Source organism: Bos mutus, chromosome 2 (genome assembly GCF_027580195.1).
Source record: "Bos mutus isolate GX-2022 chromosome 2, NWIPB_WYAK_1.1, whole genome shotgun sequence".
NCBI classification, from domain to species: domain Eukaryota; kingdom Metazoa; phylum Chordata; class Mammalia; order Artiodactyla; family Bovidae; genus Bos; species Bos mutus.
In genome coordinates, this window is record NC_091618.1 from 17691463 (window position 1) to 17718839 (window position 27377).

General features: G+C 43.5%; 1 protein-coding gene across 3 annotated transcripts; it reads right to left on the bottom strand.

The window, feature by feature from the left end:
- Nucleotides 1–1638: 1638 nt before the first annotated feature.
- GPR148 (G protein-coupled receptor 148) lies at nt 1639–26653 on the bottom strand. Of its 3 annotated transcripts, XM_070385531.1 has the most exons (5): nt 26367–26653; nt 22332–22483; nt 20484–20998; nt 18591–18668; nt 1639–12363 (listed from the first exon to the last, which is right to left on the bottom strand). In XM_070385531.1, exon 5 carries the CDS (start codon nt 12339–12341, stop codon nt 11424–11426), a length of 918 nt encoding a protein of 305 aa, XP_070241632.1. In that variant the 5' UTR covers nt 12342–12363; nt 18591–18668; nt 20484–20998; nt 22332–22483; nt 26367–26653; the 3' UTR covers nt 1639–11423. The 3 variants fall into 3 exon arrangements, with proteins under 3 accessions (XP_070241632.1, XP_070241633.1, XP_070241631.1); XM_070385532.1 differs by lacking the exon at nt 20484–20998 and having other exon boundaries at nt 18606–18668; XM_070385530.1 differs by lacking the exon at nt 20484–20998 and having other exon boundaries at nt 26367–26652.
- Between the last annotated feature and the right edge of the window lie 724 nt (nt 26654–27377).

The window sequence follows — 27377 nt, forward strand, 5'->3', positions numbered from 1 at the left end:
ATTAGTGGCCTGTGGGGCTGAAGTCCCATCATGCTCCGTGCTTCCGCCCAGGCGGAGCACAAATGACCAGCTTCTATCATGGTAGCCAGGCTCCATGACTCCCACTGAGGTCAGACAGGGGGACCCCCAAAGAGAACAGGGACCCCCAGCCCCCACCCAGGGGACTGGGGACTGAGGGAAGCTGTAAGACTGGAATTCTTGAGGTTGGCTGCCTCTTGTGCTTTGTTTTCCTGGATGTAGTTTATATTGTGGAAAACCTTTTTTTTTTTAAAGGATAGGATGTTTTTCTCAGAGGCATTCATGGCCTGGCGTCATCCCTGCCTCCTTCCGACCCCATTCCTCCCCCAAGTCCCCAGGGTGGAAATTCCTGATCTGTTCGAGGTCCAGCTCCATGGACATTCCAGACCAGCATCTGGAAGACGGCCGACAGCCGCAGCCCCAAAGAGCTGGCCCCTGATCTTCTGGCTCTGCCTCTAAGTGAGAGCTGCCCACAGTCCCCACCCCTCCGGACTCCACCTCTGCCTGGGTCTGCAGAGGCCTCCCTAGTCTCCCCACTTCTACCCTGCCCAACCCCCACCCTAAAGCCTGTTTTCAGCTCAGCAGCCAGATTGGGCCATCTGCTCTTCCCTACTCCCTGCCCGCCACCACCACCCAGGGTGAAATCCCAGGGTCCTCAACGGGGTTGGGGGCCTCCTCTCGTCTGCTCCCATTGGTGGGTTTTCCTCTGGCCTCCTCACTGTGCCTGGAGTACCAGGTCACCCCTGCTCAAGGCCTTTCTGCCAGCCCGTCCCTGTGTCTGGAAGGTTCCTCCCCCTAGAAATGCTCAGGGTTCATTCTCCTGTCCTTGAGGTTTTCACTCAAATGTCACCACCTCTGGGGGAGGCCAATCCAGCAACCCTCATCTCTCTCCCACTCTCTTGTCTTGCCTGCTGGCTTGCTTTCCCTAGAGCCTCACTGAGCATGTTCTAACACTTCATGTGGTCTGTGTATTGTTTGCAGTGTCTGTCTCTCACCACTATTAAGTTCCTGGGGGACAAAATTCTCTATTTTGTTTGCCAGAATACCCCTCTAAAGCTCTTCGGCGCTTCATAAATATTTGTGGGCTGAATGCCCCATTAGTCTGGGCCAGCTGGCCTAGGGGGTCCACAGCATCTCTGAGCAAGCCTCTTGCTTCCCATGGTTCCACACCATTCGTTAGGAGGGGGTCTCACTCCCGGGCCCCCATGTGGTAAGCCAGGCTTCGGGGTTGGTTAACTGCCCCAAGACCCACTTCTGCCTATGCCTGTCTTGTCTGGGCCCAGTTCCCTCCCTGCCCAGAGCCTTGCTTCACTTGGATGGATGCATCTAACCCTCACCCTCGCCCACCTTGGGGTCCAGCTGGCCTCTGGGGGCTGTGGGAGCCTGCTACTTTACCTGTCCGTGCTGCTCACCTGAGCTCTGGCGAAGAGGTGCTCCCGCTCAGAGAAAAAAACAAACAAACAGAGGATGGCAGTCATTAATGAAGGAAAAACAGAATTTATTCAGAAACTATTGCGACAGGGGGTTTTCCTGATGGCTCAGTGGTAAAGAACCCGCCTGCCAAGCAGAAGCTGCAGGAATCAAGCTGAGGGTGTGATCCCTGGGTCAGAAAGATCCCCTGGAGAAGGAAATGGCAACCCACTCCAGTATTCTTGCCTGGGAAATCCCATGGACAGAGGAGCCTGGTGGGCTGCAGTCCGTGGGGGTCGTGAAAGAGTCGAACATGACTTAGTGACTAAACGACCACAGCATTGCAATAGGCAGGAAGACACCTCAGTATGGAACCGAGTTCAAATCCGAATCTAACAAGAACAAGAGGGGATCTATAGCCAAGGAGTAGGTGGGGGTTCTGTGGGAGGAAAATTAATAACAAGAAATATCGAGGGTCAGGGGGTAGAGGGTGGATTCTGGTTAAAGAGCACAGGATTCTTGCTGAAGGCAAGCAGATACCAAAATGGGGGGTGGGTGTGAAGAATTTGGCCAGCTGTTGAGGATGATCACACAGCAAGGGTAATTAGGTAACAAGGATGAGGGATTCTCTCCAAGCTAACTTAGCAGGATTCTTGCTGAAACTGGGCAATACAGGCCCAACAAGGAGGGATACTAAAGTCCAAGGTCAAAGAAGGCTTAGAGGATCCTGAGTAAGGTTTAGTCAAGGCGAAAGCCTCCATCCTTACCTTGGCAAGCAGAGTCCTTTGCTGGCACCACTGGCACCTACCTCACTTGATCTCGCTCCAGGGCTGGATCCACCCTTACCACCCTGCCCTGATGAACAGACCAGTCCAGTCAAGTCAGGGCAAGAAGGTCCCACGGGGGTGAAGAACTGGCTCCCACCCAGTCCTAGCTGCCCACCACCCACAGCCTCCAGATAACGCAGTGGGTGATGGGTGGGGCAATGCAGAACCCGGCTTCTGGGGAGCCAGAATGCCCCCCACAGCTTCCCAAAGATCACTGAATAGCTTCTCAGAGGTCCCACAGTCCAGTGGTTAGGACTCTGCACTTCCACTGCAGGGGACACAGGTTCGATGCCTGGTAGGGGAACTAAGACCCTGAATACCACGCAGCACAGCCAGAAAGAAGACAAGCAAAAAATCACTGAAATACTTGTCAGTCCCTCATGCTTGCAGCTGAAATCTCAGGAATCATCTCAAGTACCCCTGTGGTCACCTCCAGTTCTGACCTCGACTTGGAGACAGTTGCCTCAGGCTGTTTCGCCCAAGGATTTTGAGGAAGGAACAAGAGGCTTTAGACTCAGTAAGCTTAGCTGCTGCAACTCTCATTTTTACTCAGGAAAGAAATAGATAAAGAATTCACAACTCTTGGGACTTCCCTGGTGGTCCTGGTGGCTGAGAATCTACCTGCCAATGCCAGGGGCATGGGTTCGATCCCTGGTCTGGGAGGATGCCACACGCTGCAGGGAACTAAGCCCTTGTGCCACAACTACTGAGTCCTCTCTCCCTAGAGCCTGTGCTCTGCAACAAGAGAAGCCACCACAATGAGACTGCCCACTGCAATGGAGACCCAGTGCAACCAAAAATAACTAAATAATTTTAAAAATAAGAAGAATTCAAGACTCTGCACCTCATCTATTGATCTGTCTCTGCCCTTTGACTTATTCTGAAGACTGGGCTGGTCTATGAGCCCAGCTGTGTATTTTCACATTAGGAGTCAGGCTCTTTAATGGGTCTCTTCTGATACCAGCACCACTGAGCGAGCCAAGTCGGGGGCATGGCCTACAAAGAGGCAACTTCCTGTTTTAAGTGGCACATGTTGTGATCTGCCTGTTTCCAAAGGTTTTTGGTTTCTGTTTGGGGTGTGCTGGGTCTTCGTTGCGGTGTGGGCTTTTCTCTAGTTGCAGTGAGTGGGAGCCACTCTCTATTTGCAGTGCTCAGGTTTCTCATTTCGGTGGTTTCTCGTGTTGCTGAGCACAGGCTCTAGGGGCCACAGGCTTCAGTAGTTGTGGCTCCCTGGCTCTAGAACACCGATTCAGTAGTTGAGGCACACAGGCTTAGTTGCTCCGCGGCATGTGGAATCTTCCCAGATCAGGGATCGAACCCATCGCCCCTGAATTAGCAGGCAGAGTTTTGACCACTGAGCCACCAGAGAAGTCCGAGCCCCCATCGTTTTAGCTGATTCCTTTTCTGTCTACCACTCAGACCCCAATCCCGTCTGGGCCTCACCCTCGCGTCCTCTACCTTTGCATAGCATCCGTCTAGAATTGACCCACTCTGACCAATCCTGCCGTGAGTTTCTGACCTGTATCCCATCAGCCCAAAGATTGCTGTCCCTCTTCAATATGCCTTCTTCTTAAATGTTCCCAAGGAAGTGCCTACCCCACCCCAAAGAAGCAAGACGGAGGAGCCAGGGGATCTTTTCATAGCTTCCTTCTACTATAGAGCCTACCAAGCCAAGAATTCCACTGGCACGGGGAATGAGTGTGTGTGTAGAGGAGAGAAATGGTGTTCCATATGCCCCCACTCCTAAGATTCCGAGAGAAAAACATTTTTATAAGTGCCAAAAATATGGTCGGACTGCCCATGAAATCAGCTCTGATAGTTACACGACGTAAGTCATGGCTTAGTTTGTTCTGGATCTTCTTGTCCAGATCCTCACATGGAGGATGGGGCACAGATCTCACTGCAGCCTCTTTTATAAGGCTGGAGGATCCACTCACATGGCCAGCAGGTTGGTGCTGGTGCATTGGTTCCTGTCCACATGAACCTGGCCATGTGTGGGCCTCTCAAAAGGATGCCTATGTGTCCTCATGACTTAGTGGCTGGCCTTCACCAGAGTGAGCTATCTGAGAGAGAAAGAGAAAGCGCACCAGGTGAAGGTATCATTTTTATGAGCTAGTGCTATGGTCTAATTCATATCAGGTTCACATCATATCAGTTCAGTTCAGTCACTCAGCCATGTCCGACTTTTTGTGACCCCCATGGACTACAGCACGCCAGGCTTCCCTGTCCATCACCAACTCCCGGAGCCTACTCAAACTCATGTCCATCTTGTTGGTGATTCCATCCAAGCATTTGTCATCCCCTCTCCTCCCACCTTCAATTTTTCCCAGCATCAGGGTCCTTTCAAATGAGATGGTTCTTCGTATCAGGTGGCCAAAGGATTGGAGTTTCAGCTTCAGCATCAGTCCTTCCAATGAATATTCAGGACTGATTTCCTTTAGGATGGACTGGTTGGATCTCCTTGCAGTTGAAGGGACTCTCAAGAGTCTTCTGCAACACCACAATTCAAAATCATCAATTCTTCAGTGCTCAGCTTTCTTCATAGTCCAACTCTCACATCCATACATGACTACTGGAAAAACCAAAACTTTGACTAGACAGACCTTTGTTGGCAAAGTAATGTCTCTGCTTTTTAATATGCTGTCTAGGTTGGTCATAGCTTTTCTTCCAAGGAGCAAGCATCTTTTAATTTCATGGCTGCAATTACCATCTGCAGTGACTTTGGAGCCCAGAAAAATAAACTCTGTTTCTGTTTCCATTGTTTCTCCATCTATTTGCCATGAAATGATGGGACCAGATGCCATGATCTTAGTTTTCTGAAGGTTGAGTTTTAAGCCAACTTTTTCACTCTCTTCTTTCACTTTCATCAAGAGGCTCTTTAGTTCCTCTTCACTTTCTACCATAAGGGTGGTGTCATCTGTGTATCTAAGGTTATTTGATATTTCTCCCAGCAATTTTGATTCCAGCTTGTGCTTCATCCAGCCCAGCATTTCTCATGATGTACTCTGCATAGAAGTTAAATAAGTACAGTGACAATATACAGCCTTGACATGCTCCTTTCCCAATTTGGAACCAGTCTGTTGTTCTATGTCAGGTTCTAACTGTTGCTTCTTGACCTGCATACAGATTTCTCAGAAGACTGGTCAGGTGGTCTGCTATTCCTATCTCTTTAAGAATTTTCCACAGTTTGTTGTGATCCACACGGTCAAAGGCTTTGGTGTAGTCGTTAAAGCAGAAGTAGATGTTTTTCTGGAACTCTCTTGCTTTTTCAGTGATCCAGTGGATGCTGGCAATTTGATCTCTGATTCCTCTGCCTTTTCTAAATCCATCTTGAACATCTGGAAATTCATGGTTCACATACTGTCTCCAAGCCTGGCTTGGAGAATTTTGAGTATTTGCTAGCTTGTGAAATGAGTGCAATTGTTCAGTATCATATGATATCAAACCAGTCAAACCTAGAGGAAATCAACCCTGAATATTCATTGGAAGGATTGATGCTGAAGCTTAAGCTCCTATACTTTGGCCACCTGATGTGAAGAGCCAACTTACCAGAAAAGACCCTGCCGATGGGAAAGATTAAAGGCAAAAGGAGAAGGTGGCGACAGAGGATGAGATGGTTAGATAGAATCATTGACTTAATGGACATAAATCTGAGCAAACTCCAGGAGATAGTGAAGGACAGGGAAGCCTGGTGTGCTGCAGTCCATGGGGTTGCAAAGAGTCAGACACGACTCAGCAACTGAACAGCAATTCATATGCTGAAACACTAACTTCTGATGTGATGATATTAGTAGGGGAGAGTTTGGGAGGAGCTTAAGCCATGGAATTAGGGCCTTATAAAAGAGGGACCCATTCATACCCCATTCGAAGACTCAACCTTTACCCCTCCACCTTAGATGAAAACTTGGGTGAGATCTTGGCTGTCACTCTTTTGCCTATCATTCTTTTTTATTATATGTTTATTAAAAATATAACAAAATTTACTGTCATAACCATGTTTAAGCGTACAGTTCAGTAGTGTTAAGTATATTCATGTTGTTGTGAAAGATCTCCAGAACTTTTTCATCTGAAAAAAAAGTTCATCTGAAACTCTACCCATTAAATAGTTCCCATTTTCCCCTCCTCTCAGCCCCTGGGAATCACCATTCTACTTTCTGTTCCTGTCAATGTGACTACTTTGTGTATCTCCTATAAGTGGGATCAGACAACATTTGTCTCTTTGTGGTGAGGGTTTAGTAGCTAAGTCGTGTCTGACTCTTTATGACCCCATGGACTGTAGTCCGCCAGGCTCCTCTCTCCATGGGATTTTCCAGGCAAGAATACTGGAGTGGGTTGTCATTCCCTCCTCCAGAGGATCTTCCCAACCCAGGGATCTAACGTGGGTCTTCTGCGTTGCAGGCAGTTTCTTTACTGACTGAGCCACCAGGGAAGCCCACTTAGCTTAATATCCTCAAGGTTCATTCATACTGGAACATGTGACAGAATTTCCCTCCTTGTCAAAGCTGAACGATATTCCATTGTTTGGATATACCACATTTTGTTTACTTATCCATTTATGGGCTTTTGGTTTGCTTCTACTTCTTGGCTTATTGTGAAGAGCATTACCATAAACATGGATGTGGAAATATTTTTTTTAGACTCTACTTTCAATTCTTTTGGATTTATACCCAATAGTGGGATTTCTGGATCATGGAAGAGTCCTATTTTTAATTTTTTGGAACTCATTTTCTGTAGTGGCTGTACAGTTCCCATTTGGGAAATGGGAACATCCCACCAAGGGTGCACAAGGGTTCCAATGTTTCCATATCTTTGCCAATACTTATTTTCTGCTATTTTTATAGTAGTCATCCAAATGAGAATGAGGTATTATTTTGTTGCTATTTTGATATCCATTTTGGCTAGTCATTCTTAAGTAATTCTTACATCCTTTGGTCATTTTCAGCTACAAGGAACAATCTCATTTTGTAAGTGTGATAGGCAGAGTAACATCCTTTACCCCAGCAAAGATACCCTAACCACTGGAACCCATGGATGTTTTGCTACCTTACAAGGACGAATGAAGGTTGCAGATGAAATTAAGGTTTCTACAGCCACCCCCTCAAACCCCCAGATTGCCTATGACTTTTCCTGACCTAGAAGAGATGGGAGCTGGGAGGACATGTATGAGACAGCAAAGATTATCCTTGTCTAAAGCAGATATAGTATGACCTTTGCATCTTCTGGGTGGGATAGATTTCCAGTGACAATTCTTTCTCTTCTGTAGTACTATGTGGGGTCCTCAAAGTTATCCCCTCTGAGCCCTTGGACAATCCTTGTCTCTGGCTGACTGCTTCTCACCCCATCTTCATCTTCTGCAGCCAGTGGTAACGTTCATTCTCTTACTGATGAAAGTCCCTCCCCTTAGGCATGAAGCGTTTTAGAACAAGCCTTTCCAACAGTTCCAAGGCCAGATGCTTCCCACAGTCCTCTTGGTTCACTGGAATGTTCTGGCATGCTTTCCCCACTCCCCCTAGGGACAGATGTGCCATTTTCTCTCCACTGCAGAGATAATGTCTTCACTTGGCCACCAGGAAGGCAATTCTAGCCACAGTCTTTGACCTTTCTAGAAATAAAAAATGCTTAAAATACATTAATGTGGCTGATCTTACCTTCTTGAACTTCTTCTAAACAACGGGCTGGATTCATTCTACATTTTCTTATGATGGATATTATAAACTACTTTTCTGTTCTTACTTTTTAAAATGTTGCCCAAGTTCATTTTTAGAATAAGTGTTTATAGAGCATATCTACATATAAGTCAATGTGTTTATGCAGCATATCTATAGTTAAGCCAGAAATGGTTTCATGCAGTGATAATATGGTAACAGTTGCAATAAATGAAATGTTTCCAAGAACTCGGGAATTTTGAGATAATTCACATTTTTGTTTCAGTAATTTGTTTTTTTTAGAGCTCTTTGAACATTTCCCCTAAACTCCTATCCTCCCTGACTTTAAATTCAATATAATGGCACCACATCTATAGGGGAAAGGAGAGTTCACAGGAACTCTCAAATAATTGCAAGTAACGTCAGCCTCTCCCCTTTCCTCTGTATCTTGCCCAAGCTTAAGTTTCTCAAAGTATTTTCACATTATGGGAAGGATGATTACTGATGTCATTCATGACATAAACTATCATTCTTAATATCAGTTTAAACAACTTTCAAATGCAAGTCCAGGAAATTAAAACCAAAATTATCTTACAAATGAGAAATTCTCAATAATTTCCCCTTCGTTGATCATCTTTTGAGGAAAGCTCAGAAGTGGATCAGCTGTTGACTCTTGGAAGACAGGGAAGATATCGAAAAATAGGGAGGAGGAAGACGTGTGCTTGTGGGCTAAGTTGCATTAGTTGTGTCTGACTCCATGTGACCCTATGGACTGTAGCTTTCCAGGCTCCTCTGTCCATTGGATTCTCCAGGCAAGAATACTGGAGTGGGTTGCCATACCCTCCTCCCGGGTCCATCTCCTGCATTTGCAGGTGGGTTCTTAACCACTATCACCACCTGGGAAGCCCAGAGAAGACTTAATTTTCACTAAATACCATTTTGAGCCTTTTGAATCTTTTACTATACCTTCCCAATTCAAAATATTTAATTTTAAAAAGCAATGATTTCCATTTGAAAGTATAAAACAACCATTGTAATGATCAGTGGTACAAGTAGAAGTTACCTTTTGATATTAGAAAACAGAGTTTTAAAAGTTCTGAGGTTAAATTAAATTGTGAGTATTACATTTAAGTCTTACAATTAAGCCTGGACAATTTTTTAGTTTTTCTTCCTCTTTCTGCTCTCAGATTGCTTAATATTTCAACAAAAACGAAGAAACAACTTGGTTTTTGTGGGGAGAGAGTTTGTACAAAGGCATGTCTTACTGACTGACAAGTCTAGCTTATCATTTGTCGAGATCTGCCCTCTGTCAGGCTCTGTACTGGATGCCGAGAGACAAGGTAAGAGACTCACGCCCGCCCTGGAGAGAGAACTGCGCGAACAGAAGAGAAGGTGGTGCTTTGAAGTCTCAGAGCTATTCTCAGAGGAAGAAGGAAAACTTAGAATGAATACCCAGAGAGGACATAAGAAGAACTGGAAGCCAAGATGGAGTCCAGACACATGATTCAGAAACTGCTAGGACCTGAAACCAAGGGCGGCTTAAGGATGTAGAGTGTGGTCAAAGCAATCAGTAAAAAGGAGCTTTTTCCCACAAGCCAGCTGTCCACACCCAAAGCAAAGTGGAGAACCAAGGCCCCAATTCCCCAAGCAACAGGTCCAGTTCTCAACAGTGATGAAATGATCACCCTGAGTCAAGTCACGTGTATGGAAATTTAAAGGGATGGTCCAACCTCCTAAGCTCCTGTAAGACCTTTATAAGCCTCAGTTTTTCTTATTTGTAAATCAGGTATAATAATCTCTACATTATAAAATTGTTGGGAGGACTTGACATCGTGTATATAAAAGAGCTTACATAATAATATCAAGAGCATAAGAATTGCTCAATACATGGCATCTGTTGTCCTTGCTGTTGTTTTGTTACCTGAAAATATAAATATCATAATGGTGGATCCCATGATTTAGATCATTCAATCCTCATTTGTACACCTTTCAGGGTGCCTTTCTGCACTGCCAATTCTGTGAAACTAGGAACTACATTTCCCAGACTCCTTTGTTCTTAGAGTCTGGGTGCCAGTTAAGTTCTACCAGTTAGAGGCAATCACATGAGATTTGGAAGATGGAAGAGGTGGAGGCCATCTTCCTGTTGCTGTTTCTCCCCCAAACAAAGTCTCACAGTCACGAGGAACATGAGGAGACAGGCCGAGGTGGGGCAGGCGGTGGAAGAAGCGCCTGCCTGACCTCCAGGTTACAGCTCATTGGTTTGCTCTTGACATCCACAAATGCTGTCCCCTGATGTCCACTCCCAAGCCCCTTCAATGACTTGTATGCATCCAATTCCTGTATTAAATCTTTATGGGGCAATATACTTATGGTAACAATTTCTGTTTCTAGGACTGAATCCTGACTGATTCAGAAATGGGTGTTTTATCTAAAGAAATATCATATGGAGACTTCTGTGAAAGAAGTTATTTCATACTATGGCCCCAAACTTACTTAGACTTAAATTATGAGTTCCCATGTTTAAACCAGTTCAGTGATCTCTTTATTGATGCCATTCTCTTTGACATAATACAATTAAAGTTTTCTGGGATCCAGAACAGATAACTCTGTATCTACGTATCATTTTAAAAGGTAGAGTATATTTTTATGATGATCATAATCTATCCGTTGTCTTTATATTCTGTTTGGTCAAGAGAAAAATGGTCCCTGAAATAATTTTGTTATCCAATATCTACTCTTACTTATTTTCTTAGTATTAAGAAACCCAACTTTTAACAAAACACTGCTACACTGCTACTCTCCCTTAAAGCTAGGTCATAGTCAAATGACTAAAATTTAGCCAGTTAGATGTAAGAAAAAGTGTTTTGTAACTTCTGAAAAGTGTCTTTGGAAGGAAGGTACAGAGACTTCTTTGCCCCTTCCTCCTTCCTGTTGGCTGGAGTGTGAATGTGATGACTGGAGCACTAACAGCCATCCTGGGTCATGAGGTAGTACACTAATCATGGCAGAGTAGAAGGGGGTCATCTCTGTGGCCTACAGAGTTACCACATAGGCCTGGATTGTGTAGCTCCAGATTTCTTTTACATAAGAAAAAAATCAACCTCAACTTTTTAAAGTCACTCACTTTGTTGCTGACTTGTTATCACATGTAGCCAAACCTGCCCCTACTTAATATAAGTAGAACAGCCAAACTTCTCTCCCTATCAACCATGGTCTGTTTCTTAGTTTCTAAAAACAAGTGCATTCACAAAAAAACTGCTCAACTCCTGAAACACAACGAGGCATGCTACTCAAAATGCTAATCTGGGTGTAGAACTAAAGACATAAAATGATTTCTCTGAGTCCAATTCAGTGGACACAGTAGTCAAAATTTGTAAGTCAGATGGATAACTTTGATTTACTCATATTACTCTCAAAATCAAATCAAGGCATCAATTTTAGGTTGAGAGAACAGCAAATGCTCAACCCTAGCTCGTGGTCCATTAGGACTAGCGTTACTGATTCAAAACGGCTGAATTTTTATTTAAACTGACACTCTGCTGGTCACACCACAGTGACCACACCACAGTTGACAGCACATCCAGCGGTATAATCTGCTTTGCAACTCTCTATTCCAGAGCCCATAGATCAGGGGGTTAAAACACTGGGCAAAGGCAAAGACTCCAAAAAGCACCAGATTTAAAGCAAAGAAAAACACTCCACACATCTTTCCCAAACCAATGAATAACAGAGTTGGTATTACATGCAAGCCCAGCTGCACTAAATGAATAAGGACTGTTTTCCTTGCTTTGATATTTGACCTGTTAAAATGACCAGCCCGTTTCCCTTCTTTGTATATCAGGGAGTAACTTACAAGAATGATGGACAGAAGAAGGAAAAGGAAAACCATGCCAATGGCTCTGGCAGGAATGCCATTCAAGACCACTGGGCAAAGGGGTTCAGATTTTAAAAGAGCAATCTGAGTAGGGCCAGTGCCCTCTATGAGGAAGAGGCAAGCATTCTTCAGTATAATAATGAGCCAAGTCCCAGCCAGAATCTTATACTTGATGGAATCTATAAAGGACACAGAGGTCAGGGGCCAGCAGATCACCAGGTACGTGTGGGCAGCCATCAAGGCCAGAGTGAAGAGGATCCCTTCTCCAACACTCAGCTGTGCCCCAAACACCACCCAGCACACCAGGACGGGGCTGTTGGCCAGGAAGGCTCTCATCCCTTGGAAAACCACCCCCAGGCCACAGTAGGAGGAGATGCACAGCAGGTGGTGACAGAGGAGGATGTATCGAACCTCTTTCCTCAGTTTTGAATTCTGTAATACGATGGTGATAATGATGACCGTGATGAGCGTGGCGAAGGAGAAAGCCACCACGTACACGGAGGCCTTTACAGTTGCTTCCAGCCTCAGCCAATCTGACATGTTGCAGTGCTCAGAAGACACGTTCATGGTCTTCAGGGCAACCTGGCTCCTGCAGGAGAAAAGAATAAGAAAGAATGAATCTGTGTTAAAGTTTCTCACATGGTTTTCTGACTCTCTGACCTTGCATACAGTCCCAAGGAACAGGCTGCCCGTTTTTCACTATAGGCGATAACAACTTTCAAGAGTATTGACATGGACCAAAGAAAGGAGAGAAGTCATCTGCTGTCTCACTTCCTCCAGACCTCCCTCTCCTCCATCAAAGTTGATTGGACCAGGAGTGAGGGAGTATCTGTCTCAGGGAAAGTTGTTCTGCAGACCCTGCTGAGTCTATCAGAGTCTGTCTCTTAAAAATCCAACCCAAGAATTCTCAGAGAATGTAGTCCGAGTGTGATGTCATGTAATTGACCTGTCACTCATGTTGGAGTGTAGACAAGAGGAAGAGAGAGACAGAGAGAGGTTGGAGAGGAGCAAAGTGGAACCACAAAAGCCCTTGCAAGACAGAAAGCAACCTGGGTTTCTGAGTCCACTAAGATGCCTTGCATTTTCTGCCTTGGGTTCTAAAAATATCACACCCCCCTGGATTATTTGATCTATCTTAAATAGGTTTCTGTTCCTTTACTTTGGCTCCTAGAGAGTAAAATATATAAAATGGACCCTGACAAGGCACAGTAAATGCTAGAGGTTTCCTAAAGGGCAAGTCACAACAGAGATAATGGCGAGTCACAGCTAGGCGAGTTCCTGAGAACTGCCAATGCTGAAGCGCCTCATGAAATCCCTTACTGAAGGCATAAGTTTTTTCGTACATACTGTGTTGTCATCGTTTGTGGAAAATTTGCCCTGTTCTGATGGATTTTTGTGCCATTGTCACACTGTTGAACTCCAGGCTTTTATTCTCTGGATTCTGCAGTTCTTCAGAGAGGACTAGAAATTGTAATGGTCATTGTCAGGCTTTATTTTAGCTGTAGATTTTTCCATCAAAATCTTACCCTAGAACCTGTCAATTATAAACTGGAAAATGCACACCTGCCTGCATTAAATGCCTCCTCCTTAATCCCTCGCTCCCAGAGTATACAGAGCACCACCAGAGAAATGGATAGCCTCCATAGTGACTGTGTGAAGACCCCGGAGAGGGAACACTCTACCCCTAGCCTGGCAGAATCACATGAACTGAGCTCTAAGCCTAGATTTGCTGCCAGTGAGGAATATGACTTTGGATGCTGAACTCACGTTACTTCTCTGGTCCTGGGTTCCTTAAATCACAGCCAGGCAGCATCACCAAGCTCTGCATCCTTTCTCTCTACAGACACAGAGTCAACCTCACGCACATCCTCAAGGGCCCTGGAGTATCTGGGCTTGTACCTTATTCTTGAGAACAAGACTGCCCCACCTCTACCCCTAGAACGTTCTCATCTTATTCCCCATCTCATTAACCTGAATAGAAACCCTGGCTCTCTAGGACAGGCCTGCCTTGCCTTGCCAGGCCCCCTCCCAAGACCTTAGACCCAACCTCTGATCCCTTTAGGGAGAGTGAAGGCTTGCTGAGAGGACTACGGACAGACTAAAGCCAGGACTAGATTTGAAGGGCCTTGATACCATTCTAAGAGTTCAGATTCATTTTGTAGGCAATAAGGAGGCTTGCGTGATTAAAATTAAGAGCAGCACTTTCTCCAAGTTGGAAGCTAATAAGATATGGCCACTTCTGCTTACAGAGAGGTATTTGATAGGAACTCTAAAGAGCCTCTTGATGAAAGTGAAAGAGGAGAGTGAAAAAGTTGGCTTAAAGCTCAACATTCAGAAAACGAAGATCATGGCATCTGGTCCCATCACTTCATGGAAAATAGATGGGGAAACAGTGGAAACAGTGGCTGACTTTATTTTGGGGGGCTCCAAAATCACTGCAGATGGTAACTTCAGCCATGAAATTAAAAGACGCTTACTCCTTGGAAAGAAAGTTATGACCAACCTAGACAGCATATTAAAAAGCAGAGACATTACTTTACCAACAAAGGTCCGTGTAGTCAAGGCTATGGTTTTTCCAGTAGTCATGTATGGATGTGAGAGTTGAACTATAAAGAAGGCTGAGCACAGAAGAATTGATGCTTTGGAACTGTGGTGTTGGAGAAGACTCTTGAGAGTCCCTTGGACTGCAAGGAGATCCAACCAGTCCATCCTAAAGGAGATCGGTCCTTGGGGGTTCATTGGAGGGACTGATGTTGAAGCTGAAACTCAAATACTTTGGCCACCTGATGCAAAGAAATGACTTATTTGAAAAGACCCTAATGCTAGGAAAGATTGAGGGCAGGAGAAGAAGGGGACGACAGAGGATGAGATGGCTGGATGGCATCACTGATTCAATAGACATGAGTTTGGGTAAACCCCAGGAATTGATGGACAGGGAGGCCTGGCGTGCTGCAGTTCATGGGGTCGCAAAGAGTCGGACCTGACTGAGTGACTGAAATGAACTGAACTGAACTGCTGAGCAGGGGGCTTCCCTGGTGGTTCAGACAGCAAAGAATCAGTCTGCAATGAATGAGACCTGGGTTCTATCCCTGGGTTAGGAAGATCCCCTGGAGAAGGAAATAGCAACCCACTCCAGTTCCTGCCTGGAGAATTCCCACGAACTTGGTAATCTACAGTCCATGGAGTTGCAAAGAGTTGGACATGACTGAGCAACTAACTCTCACTAACGCTCACTCACTCTGCAGAGCAGGCAGCTTGCAAGGCAGAAATGTGCTCAATGAAGACAGTACAACCATAGCAAAGAGCTTCAAATACTCTTTTAAACACATAAAATCTCCAGGAAAGCTGCAACTCTGCAAAATCAGCTAGGGCAATAATATTAGCTTTAATTTATTTATTAGACTTCAAGAAGATCAGCAATTTATTCAGGATCATGCAGCCAGAAAGAATCTCCCAGTCTCCAGATTCATATTTCCTTCTCGGAGGTATATTTGCATATCAAGAACCCACAGCTACCAAACCCATATAATCAGCCCTTATCTCTACATACAACCTCCACTTAATGACAGTTCTTAAAGTCTTTTCCTTCTGTAGTTTTAAAATGGGAATAACTGTTTCCTTCTAGCCCAAAATGCTACTTTGGCTTCAGTTTTGAAATAAGAGAGTTCAGCAAAGAATTATGTTATGTCCACAACGGTCCTGAAAAAAAAATCAGAATCAGCTGTCACGCCTCCCTACCCAAATCCTGTAGGAAACAGATGTGTGCGAGGGCTGGAGTGGGTCCATACAGGCCCAGAGAAGCACCTGGGTCTTGTCCTAAAAGCCCTGCTTAGGACCAACCCCTGAGGGCAACATGCCACCCTCAGCAAGAGACTGAATCCGCAAATGGATATAGCCAGATCATATATAAAAACACAGCTCTCACCTACCACCTGCAGCACCCTGCCCAACCCAGATCCTGCACCTGGGAATTTCTGAAGGAGGAAAAGTCTCCGCTCTCTGAGAGGGAGACAGGCTTTCCTTCCTGGGTGCCCACTGTCAGTCGGGCAGCGTCTGTCAAGACTAGGGCCAGTGTCAGACTTATTGCTGGGAGATAGGCCACAAGAAGAAGGCCTCATTTAGCTGAAAACAAACTTCAGAAATGATCTCAGCAGCTAATGGCTGCTGACAGGCCAATGAGAAAAAGTGAATGCTTCCAGAATGGCCCCCAAAACCTTCCCAAATGATGAGACCTCCTTTCCCACAATAAACCTACAACCTTCTCTTTAAACATGTCTTCCCCTTTGCTCTAATTGCAGTCTTACTTCTTTGGTGCTTTAAAAACCACTTCAGTCTGTGAAGCTTGTGTGATCGCCTCTGTTTTTCTTCTCCAAGTGGGCAGGAAGGAAGGGAGGGAGCCTGTATTTACTGAACACCAGGCACTTGACATCAAGAATAAGCACTTAGTACTAGCTGTGAGTGTTCACCATCTGGTAATGGCTCCCAGAGGTGACATGGGGAACTGCGTGAAATCACAAAGCCATGAAGGTATATCTTGTGACTTCTAAAGACAGGAAAATCACATATTTTTCTAGTGAGTGCTTTCCCACGCAGTTAACTTTTGTTAACCTGCCCCCCCCCAACTTTTTTTTTTTTATAAAAAAGGAAATCCTCTAGCTTCCTTCCCCAATTTTTTTCTGATTAAAACTTTGATCTACAGACATTCTTTTAAGCACTGCTAAGACTCCTTAATCTAGCGACCTTGTTTTAATAGAAACATGACTTTTCCTTAATGCTCAAAAACACTTCCTAAAAAATGACATGCACCACACACCTACTGACAATTAATCTTTGACAAAGGAGGCAAGAGAAAAGACAGTTTTGGGGGCAAGTGACTTTGGGAAAGCTGAACAGCTGCATGTAAATCAATGAAAGTAGAAAACTCCTTCACACCATACATAAGGTGGCTTGCAGACTTAAATATAAGTAATGACACCATAAAACCTCTAGAAGAGTCATAGCGATACTTTCTTAGGCTGCTCAAAAGAAATAAAAGCAAAAATAAATGAGGGAATTTCATGGGGGTCCAATGCTTAGGATTCCAAACTTCCACAGCAGAGGGCATGAGATGATCCCTGGTAAGGGAACTAAGATCCTACAAACTGCACTTCACAAGCCTACCCTCCAAATTTTTTAAAAAATAATAAACTAATGACACAATCAGACTTCTATGCATTTGCCAGCAGAGAAAACCATAAATAAAATAAAAAGACAACCTATGAACTGGGAGAAAATATTTGCAAACCATGTGACAGATAAGGGCTTAATTTCCAAAATATACTAACAGATCATACAGCTCAGTATAAAATAAACAAACAAGCCAATCAAAAATGAGCAGAAGAACTAAACAGACATTTTTTTTCAAAGACGCACAGATGGTCAACAGGTATGTGAAAAGATGCTCAGTATCACTAATTATTAAAGAAATGCAAATCAAAACCATAATTATTTGCCTCACACAGGTCAGAACAGCCATCATCCAAAAGTCTACACATAACAAATGCTGGAAAGGATGTGAAGAAAAGGGCTGCAAACTGGTGCAGGCACTATGGAGAACAGTATGGTGCTGGTTTAGTCGCTAAGTCGTGTCTGACTCTTGCGATCCCCTGGACTGTAGCCTGCCAGGCTCCTCTGTCCATGGGATTCTCCAGGCAAGAATACTGGAGTGGATTGCCATTTCCTTCTCCAGGGACTCTTCCCGACCCAGTAATCAAACCTGGGTCTCCTGAGTTGCAGGCGGATTCTTTACCAACTGAGCTACGAGGGAAGCCTGGAGAACACTATGCTGTTTCTGCTGCTGCTGCTAAGTCGATTCAGTCATGTCTGACTCTGTGCAACCCTATAGATGACAGCCCACCAGGGTCCTCTGTCCCTGGGATTCTCCAGGCAAGAATACCAGAGTGGGTTGCCATTTCCTTCTCCAATGCATGCATGCATGCATGCTAAGTCACTTCAGTCGTGTCCGACTCTGTGTGACCCCATGGACAGCAGCCCATCAGGCTCCTCTGTCCACGGGTCTCTAGGCAAGAGTACTGGAGTGGGTTGCCATTTCCTTCTCCAGGGAGAACACTATGGAGGTCCCTTAAAAATCCAGAGTTGCCATATGATCCAGAAATCCCACTCCTGAACATATATCAGGAAAATACTTACTATAAATCAAGATAATATTAATCCATGCATCCAGTGTTCACTGAAGCACTATTTACAATAGCCTAGACATGGATGCAACCTAATGTCCAGTGACAGATGAATGGATAAAGAAGATGTGGTATATATCTACAAGGGAATATTACTCATCCATAAAAAAATAATGAAATACTGCCATTTACGGCAACATGGGTGGACCTAGAGATTATCATATTAAGTGAAGTGAGGCAGAGAAAAACAAATATCATGTGATACTCCTTCTACATAGACTCTAAAAAGAAATGATACGAACAAACTTATTTATAAAACATAAACAGATTCACAGACACAGGAAACAAACTTGTGGTTACCCAAGGGGAGAGCAAAGGAAGGAGATAAATTAGGAGTTTGGGATTAACAGATACACACTGCTATATATAAAATAGATAAGGCACAAGGACCTAGTGTATAGCACAGGGAACTATATTCAACCTCTTATAATAGACTATAATGGGAAAAAAACTTGAAAAGCTATACACACACAAACACATACACATAGACATACATGAATCACTTTGCTGGGCACCTGGAACTAACGCATCATTGTAAATCTACTGTACTTTAATAATAATAAAAAAAGTTTGCACTCACGTCTTTATTGAATACCTTGAGATTTTTGAAACACCAGGCAGCCCATTCACAAGGGCAGGTTGAAACAAATCTCCAGACCTGGAATATAGATAAATATTCAAGAAGTATTGGAAAGAAGGTTGCCATAAAAATGGTGATGAAGCTCTTTCATTTTATAACTTAGACATTGATAGATGTGTGTGATCCAACTTATTACAGTAATGATGATATCTGTTTGAAAAAAGAGGACACAAATTAATGACAGATCTCATTGTACTATGTATATCTATGTACTAGGAAAACAGAAATAAAGCATGGGGGTCATTCCAGAATTTCAGAAAAAGATTATGCAATGCTAAATATAATGGTAGCATATGAAAATAGCATTTTTATAAATCATAGTAATGAATGTAATTATTGTATATTCATTACTTAAGTAATGAATGTATATGAAATTAAGGTACACTGGTTAAAATAAAACAGGCATTCAATTCTACTTGGATGGAGCTCTCTGCATTGACATGGGACTAGCCAAGGAACAAAACTGGTAAAGATGAACAGTTACTCAATCAGATCAGATCAGATCAGTTGCTCAGTTGTGTCCAACTCTTTGCGACCCCATGGATCACAGCACGCCAGGCCTCCCTGTCCATCACCAACTCCCGGAGTTCACTCAGACTCACTTCCATCGAGTCAGTGATGCCATCCAGCCATCTCATCCTCTGTTGTCTCCTTCTCCTCCTGCCCTCAATCCCTCCCAGCATCAAAGTCTTTTCCAATGAGTCAACTCTTCACATGAAGTGGCCAAAGTACTGGAGTTTCAGCTTCAGCATCATTCCTTCCAAAGAAATCCCAGGGCTGATCTCCTTCAGAATGGACTGGTTGGATCTCCTTGCAGTCCAAGGGACTCTCAAGAGTCTTCTCCAACACCATAGTTCAAAAGCATCAATTCTTCAGCACTCAGCCTTCTTCACAGTCCAACTCTCACATCCATACATGACCACAGGAAAAACCATAGCCTTGACTAGACGGACCTTTGTTGGCAAAGTAATGTCTCTGCTTTTGAATATGCTATCTAGGTTGGTCATAACTTTCCTTCCAAGGAGTAAGCGTCTTTTAATTTCATGGCTGCAGTCACAATCTGCAGTGATTTTGGAGCCCAGAAAAATAAAGTCTGACACTGTTTCCACTGTTTCCCCATCTATTTCCCATGAAGTGATGGGACCGGATGCCATGATCTTCGTTTTCTGAATGTTGAGTTTTAAGCCAACTTTTTCACTCTCCACTTTCACTTTCATCAAGAGGCTTTTGAGTTCCTCTTCACTTTCTGCCATAAGGGTGGTGTCATCTGCATATCTGAGGTTATTGATATTTCTCCCGGCAATCTTGATTCCAGCTTGTGTTTCTTCCAGCCCAGCGTTTCTCATGATGTACTCTGCATAGAAGTTAAATAAGCAGGGTGACAATATACAGCCTTGACATACTCCTTTTGCTATTTGGAACCAGTCTGTTGTTTCATGTCCTGTTCTAACTGTTGCTTCCTGACCTGCATACAACTTTCTCAAGAGGCAGATCAGGTGGTCTGGCATGCCCATCTCTTTCAGAATTTTCCACAGTTTGTTGTGATCCACATAGTCAAAGGCTTTGGCATAGTCAATAAAGCAGAAATAGATGTTTTTCTGGAACTCTCTTGCTTTTTCCATGATCCAGTGGATGTTGGCAATTTGATCTCTGGTTCCTCTGCCTTTTCTAAAACCAGCTTGAAGAACTGGAAGTTCACGGTTCACATATTGCTGAAGCCTGGCTTGGAGAATTTTGAGAATTACTTTACTAGCGTGTGAGATGAGTGCAATTGTGTGGTAGTTTGAACATTCTTTGGCATTGCCTTTCTTTGGGATTGGAATGAAAACTGACCTTTTCCAGTCCTGTGGCCACTGCTGAGTTTTCCAAATTTGCTGGCATATTGAGTGCAGCACTTTCACAGCATCATCTTTCAGGATTTGGAATAGCTCAACTGGAATTCCATCACTCCACTAGCTTTGTTCGTAGTGATGCTTTCTAAGGCCCACTTGACTTCACATTCCAGGATGTCTGGCTCTAGGTCAGTGATCACACCATCGTGATTATCTGGCCCTTACAAATAGCTGTGAAAAGAAGAGAAGCGAAAAGCAAAGGAGAAAAGGAAAGATATAAACATCTGAATGCAGAGTTCCAAAGAATAGCAAGAAGAGATAAGAAAGCCTTCTTCAGCGATCAATGCAAAGAAATAGAGGAAAACAACAGAATGGGAGAGACTAGGGATCTCTTCGAGAAAATCAGATACCAAAGGAACATTTCATGCAAAGATGAGCTCGATAAAGGACAGAAATGGTATGGACCTAACAGAAGCAGAAGATATTAAGAAGAGATGGCAAGAATACACAGAAGAACTGTACAAAAAAAAAAAAAAAAAAGTTACTCAATTGGTTGGTGAATTCCAGTTGCCTATGTGCATAGATCAAGAGCTGCAGATATTCAGAAACCAACACAGGCCACGGCTCTGGGATTAGGGGGTTTACACAATCCTGAATCTTCTGGCAGGTAGTAAATAATTGGCCTTTCTCCTTTCCTGCCTGTTTCTCTGGATGCCAAAGGTCAATACGATGTCTATAAACCACAAAAAGCAAGCAGCAATCTAAATACTGCTGAGAAAATGATTCTCAATACTACTTCTCAGCATCTGAAAGGATTTTTGTCCTTGGTCTATCAGTTTCTATTAATAACAAGAGTTCACCTTGTGGCATTTACTTTTGAAATATGCTAAAGCTATCTTTTTAATTTTTTAAACTAATTTATTTACTTTAATTGGAGGCTAATTACTTTACAATATTGTGGTGATTTTATTGTTACATTGTTGCAATTATTAAGCTAGTTGCAAGTTAACTTACCTGTATATGACTTTAACATTATTAAAGCTTATAAAATAACATACAACAGCCACAATGGTGAATTTTGTGTTTGCTAGCAGGCAGTCCTCCACTCCATAGTCCATGGTTTCCTTTCCTTGCACAGTTACGATAATTGCCCCATCCTAAGCAATAAACACACTCCTTGTGTCTCAGACGACCACGCCTGGCTTTAGCAGTGAGCTGGATGTTTTATCAGTACAATCTTGGCAAAGTTGCAATCAGCAGCTTTCATGAAATGCTTTGGTTTTGTCTCTCTGATTTGGCCTTGGGGATGATCGTAAACTTTCTGTCAGATTGAATTTCATTACCCCAAATTAAAGTACAACTGAATTTTAACTAGTCTTACTAAGCTTTTTTTGTATGGTGTGATGGGTTTTATGGAAAAATAACTCCTTAGGCTTTGAAATCTACATATAATAAACAGTGCTGTGTTAAAATAGTTCTTATTTTAAAAAAAAATTATTTAAGGCATGTGAGATCTTACTTCCCTGATCAGGGACTGAACCCGTGCCCCCTGCAGTGGAAGCTTGGAGCCTTAACTACTGGACCAGGAGGGAAGTCCCAGTATTCTTATCTTTATCAGATATCTTTGCACCATTCATATTATACATGTCACTCAAAATCAACTCTCTAGACCTGAAAAATGTATTAACTATAAGATTTTAAACAAATCTAATAATTGAAAGTGAAAATTCATGGAATGTCTTAACTGTTTCCCTGTTCTGAGAACTTGGAATCATTTATGAGAAAGGTGGCCAAAACATGGACAAGTTTCAAATATTTTACTTTGAAGAATATATATGAAACCACAAACCTTTAAAATAAAGACAGGTGAGTTCCTTTCTCTTTTTCCCAAAAGGAGGTTCTAGAGAAGGTATTCTTTCTTCTCTTGCATGAAAAATCAGGGTGGGAGATGTTGAGATGAATCCCCGGCAGTACAGACATGAGGCTAGCAGGGAAAACCTCCTAGAAAAAGTAAGGGCATCAAACCTTTAACAACCCTATTTGAGGAAAACAGAAACTTGTAAAGAATCCTTCAATCTGTGCATGCATGCCAAGTCGCTTCAGTCATGTCCAACTCTTTGCAAGTCTATGGATCGTAGCCTGCCAGGCTCCTCTGTCCATGGAATTCTCCAGGCAACGATATTGGAGTGTGTTGCCATGCCATGCTCTCCTTCAGGGGATCTTCCCAACCCAGGGATCAAACCCATGTCTCCTGCATCTCCTGCATTGACAGGTGGGTCTTTATCACTAGCGCCACCTGGGAAGCCCAAAGAAGGCCTCTAGGAAACTACAACTGCTCAAAAAAAAAAAAAAACAGGCTGGCACTGTGGACAGGAGGTGAGGGCAAACCTGATAAAGACAAACTTAGAGATGATACAGAGGAAGAATCAGTCAGCAAAGTGCCTGGTTTAGGAAACACATGAAGGGCACAGTTAGCTAGATCTAGATACTGGCCAGCTTTAACTAAGAGGGTTTCCAAACCTTCAGGATGCAGACATGGAGAAGCTACCTTCTCAAGGAACAAGGAGCAGTCATCACAGGGATTCTCCATGTGCAACACACCTGGATGAATACAAGTGCAGGATGCAAGGCCTTCTGGCAGGTGAGATGAAAGTGTAAGTCGCTCAGTTGTGTCCGACTCTTTGCAACCCCATAGATTCTATATGGGATTCTCCAGGCCAGAATACTGGAGTGGGAAGCCATTCCCTTCTCCAGGGGATCTTCCCAACCCAGGGATCAAATCCAGGTCTCCCACATTGCAGGTGGATTCTTTACCAGCTGAGCTACCAGGGAAGCCCTGGCAGGTGAGGCGGGGCGGCGGGGGTGGGGATACCTTAAATAAGAATACAGTGGCTGAGATGAATACATACAACTGGTTCTTCCCAATAAATGCACAGCTGTGTCACTCTGGTCTAGTCAGACTTGCACCAGCACTCAAAGAACCTTCCAAGATAACTCTAAATTTCCAACCTTCCCTTTCCCCACCTCCTCAACCACTTAAACTATCCATATCCATGGGCTCCAGGAACCTATCCATTGGGTCCTTGTGCACGTGTGCTGCTGTAGCAAACTCTGCCAGAGCATCAGGCTCCATCACCATTTCCTGGTTATTGCCAGTTTTACCCTACTTGAGTATTTACCTTGTTTCAGACTGTCCGCCTGCCCCACTCACAAATGTGTGTCTGCCACTCTGTTTAGGTCTTGACTTTCTAGATTCCTGGTCTCAGAACAATGAATATTATTTCTGGATGAAGACTGATGCCCACATGTGACCACTTGCTTTTTTTAGAGTTACCGGTGATGCCATATAAATCCCCACCTGGTCCCCAGGGAAATGTGACCTGGTCAGAAGGCAAATGTACCTACCGGAGGAAGTGCAGTCTCCAGATCAGAGGATCATAGGTGATAATAGAGATGAGCCAAAATGACTTACAGATAGATGAGAAAAGAAGAGAAGCTAAAGGCAAAGGAGAAAAGCAAAGATATACCCATTTGAATGCAGAGTTCCAAAGAATAGCAAGGAGATATAAGAAAGCCTTCCTCAGGGATCAATGCAAAGAAATAGAGGAAACCAATAGAATGGGAAAGACTAGAGATTTCTTCAAGAAAATTAGAGATACCAAGGGAAAATTTCATGCAAAGATGGGCTCAATAAAGGACAGAAATGGTAGGGACCTAACAGAAGTAGAAGATATTAAGAAGAGGTGGCAAGAATACACAGAACAACTTTACAAAAAAGATCTTCATGACCCAGATAATAACGATGGTGTGATCACTCACCTAGAACGAGACATTCTGGAATGCTAAGTCAAGTGGACCTTAGGAAGCATCACTACGAACAAAGCTAGTGGAGGTGATGGAATTCCAGTTGAGCTATTTCAAATCCTAAAAGATGATGCTGTGAAAGTGCTGTACTCAATATGCCAGCAAATTTGGAAAACTCAGCAGTGGCCACAGGACTGGAAAAGGTCAGTTTTCATTCCAATCCCAAAGAAAGGCAATGCCAAAGAATGCTCAAACTACCACACAATTGCACTCATCTCACATGCTAGCAAAGTAATGCTCAAAATTCTCCAAGCCAGGCTTCAACAGTATGTGAACTGTGAACTTCCATATGTTCAAGCTGGATTTAGAAAAGGCAGAGGAACCAGAGATCAAATAGCCAACACCCATTGGATCATCAAAAAAGCGAGAGGGTTCCGGAAAAACATCTACTTCTGCTTTATTGACTATGCCAAAGCCTTTGACTGTGTGGATCACAACAAACTGAAAACTCTAAGAGACAGAGATGGCTTGCTGATAAGATTAAAGTGTCCCTTTGCATAACATTAGGAGGTGACTAATTTGATCCTGGCAACGTAAACCATGGAAACCATTCAGCGTATTTGTGGGTTCAGCAGAGGATATTGTAATAACAGCTGAAAACAGATAACGTAAACCATGGAAACCCTTCAGTGTATTACAGTATCCTCAGCAGAGCTGTAATAACAGCTGAAAATAAAAGGATTCCTGGGGCTTCCCTGGTGATCTAGTAGCAAAGACTCTGGGCTCCCAGTGCAGGGTGACCAGGTTTGATTCCCAGTTGAGGAACTAGATTCCATACACCACAACTAAGAGTTGCATGCTACAGCTAAGACCTGGAATAACCAAATGAATAAAAATAAATATTTTTGAAAAAGAAGAAGAAGAAGGATATTTGTTCCCTGGGAAGCAGAAAAAAGCAAAGGCCAACACCAAAGAAGCAAAGGGGCCTTGATTACTGTAATATCCTGATCCACTCAACAAGTACCTCCCACAAGCTGAGATATTCACAAGGCTGCCACAGTATTATCACTGTATTCAATGAATGTCTACCATGTGCCAGAGTACTATGTAAAATGTTTATACTTAGCTACCTGGAAAAATAAGACAAAATTGCAGGGCAATTAGGCTTTTGAGCCACAACTTCTGAGACTGTACTCTAGGGCCTGTGAGCCTCAACTACTGAAGCCCATGTGCCTAGAGCCTATGCTCTGCAAAAAAAGAAGCCACTGCAATGAGAAGCCTGTGTACCACAAGGAAAAGTAGCCCCCGCTCAGCGCAACTAGAGAAAGCCCGAGTGCAGCCATAAAGACCCATTGCAACTAAAAACAGTAAATAAGTAAATAAAATTAATTTTAAAATAAAACAACATCCCACTTAAGAAAAAAGAAAAATAAGACAGAATCCCTATGTTTGTGAAGCTCACAGTCTTTTAAGGAAAACAGATATGTAAGCAAATAGTTTTAATACTATGAGTTAAGAGGTTTAATTCAAAGTGTCATGGAAATCCAGAGGAGGGAGTCTAATCTTCCCAGAAGCATCAGGGAAAATTCTCATAGGCAGCGCCCCTAGAAATTAATGAGGATTCATCCATTCAACTAGCTGGACTTCCATTCATTCATCATGGATGTGTGGAGCACTTCTGATCTTTCTACTGAACAAGACAAGGTTCCTCCCTGAGTGGTACTTATTTAATCCATTCCTGTGGGAGGGAGTGGATGACATTACCAGGAGAAACACAGAATGTTCCCTTCAGACCCCCCAATATCCACCCTCTGGCCTCATTTCCTCTCCCACATATATTTTCTGACTGAGACCAGAGTGCCTTGACCTCTCAAACGGGAGCATTTTAATCCTTTTGGTAAGTACAGCTCTCACCATGACACAGAATTGCCAGTTCGTTTCTTCCCATCTCAGTGAGAATAATTCTGGAAGTGCAGGATCAGATAAAATCAAGTTTCTGAAAATGCAGAGCTGAGAATCAATTTCAAGCAGAAATAGAAGTGAGTCATGGGACACCCAGGCTGCCATGAGCTTTCCTTACCTTCTTTCACCAGTGGAAGTCTCTTCTGCCAGTGGAACAAGTTCTCTTTTCTAGGATAAAGTACATGGAAGAGCAGCAGGAGTTTCTTCATGAATTGTAGGAAGAACTCCCGATACCCAGCATCTAACAGAAGTGAAGCCAGACATGTACTCCACTTTGATTTCTCCCTACACCCTGAGTCTTCAGACCTGGGGCCCCTTCTGTGGTGCCTACAGCCAGTATCGCACTGTGATTCAGGGTGCCGAGAATGCTGGGGACTCTCTAGGGTGGCCACTTCCTGAAGGAACACTCAGCACCCTCTGTCCAAGAAGGAAGTGGGGGAACAGGGCCAGCTCCTCCCCTTCTGTGCACAGAGGCTCCTCTGCAAAGAGACACACGTGCTCTGCACCCCATATGGTATTGGGACCCCCCCTTCATAGTGCCTAAAGGTGACAAGTGAAAATGTCTCTAGAGAAAGCTAAAATATTTCTCACCCTAACATTAGGGAAAAATTCTAACCACTGGAACCAGTGGTTTCAAACCAGACTAACCTTCAAAGATCTCAGATTACGCCTTTCGAAATGACCACAATTTCATAACAGAGGCAAGAGAAAGACAGTTAGAAACTTCTGCAAAGCACAGTTGGTACCACTGTGAAAACTCATAGTTCCTGTTTGCCAACACGTCTGCTTTAAATCTCTCAAGCAATTAATTGCATTGCAAGTGTTATGTGTCAACTTTTCCTTATGTTTAGAGTTTTCATTTTTAAAATTTATTCAAATCATGCATGCATGCAGTCAAAACTGAAAAATGCAGACAGACCTAAAAAGCAAGATTTTTAATTCCTTATATTCCTGCCACTTGAAGATAACCTCTGTTGGCACTTCAGTGTATAGATATTTTTCTGTGTTTAAGTGGATCTTGGTGTAAGCCTCTCAACACACATTCCATGCCGCACCATTGTGGAACATTCACACAGTTTTGTTGGGATTTGCCCACTCTCAGCCCCCACGTAGATCCTAATTTGACTAA

Bases quoted from the DNA above. Each gene is read 5' to 3' on its own strand.
- GPR148 (XM_070385532.1), bottom strand. From the start codon at position 12,341: ATGAACGTGTCTTCTGAGCACTGCAACATGTCAGATTGGCTGAGGCTG.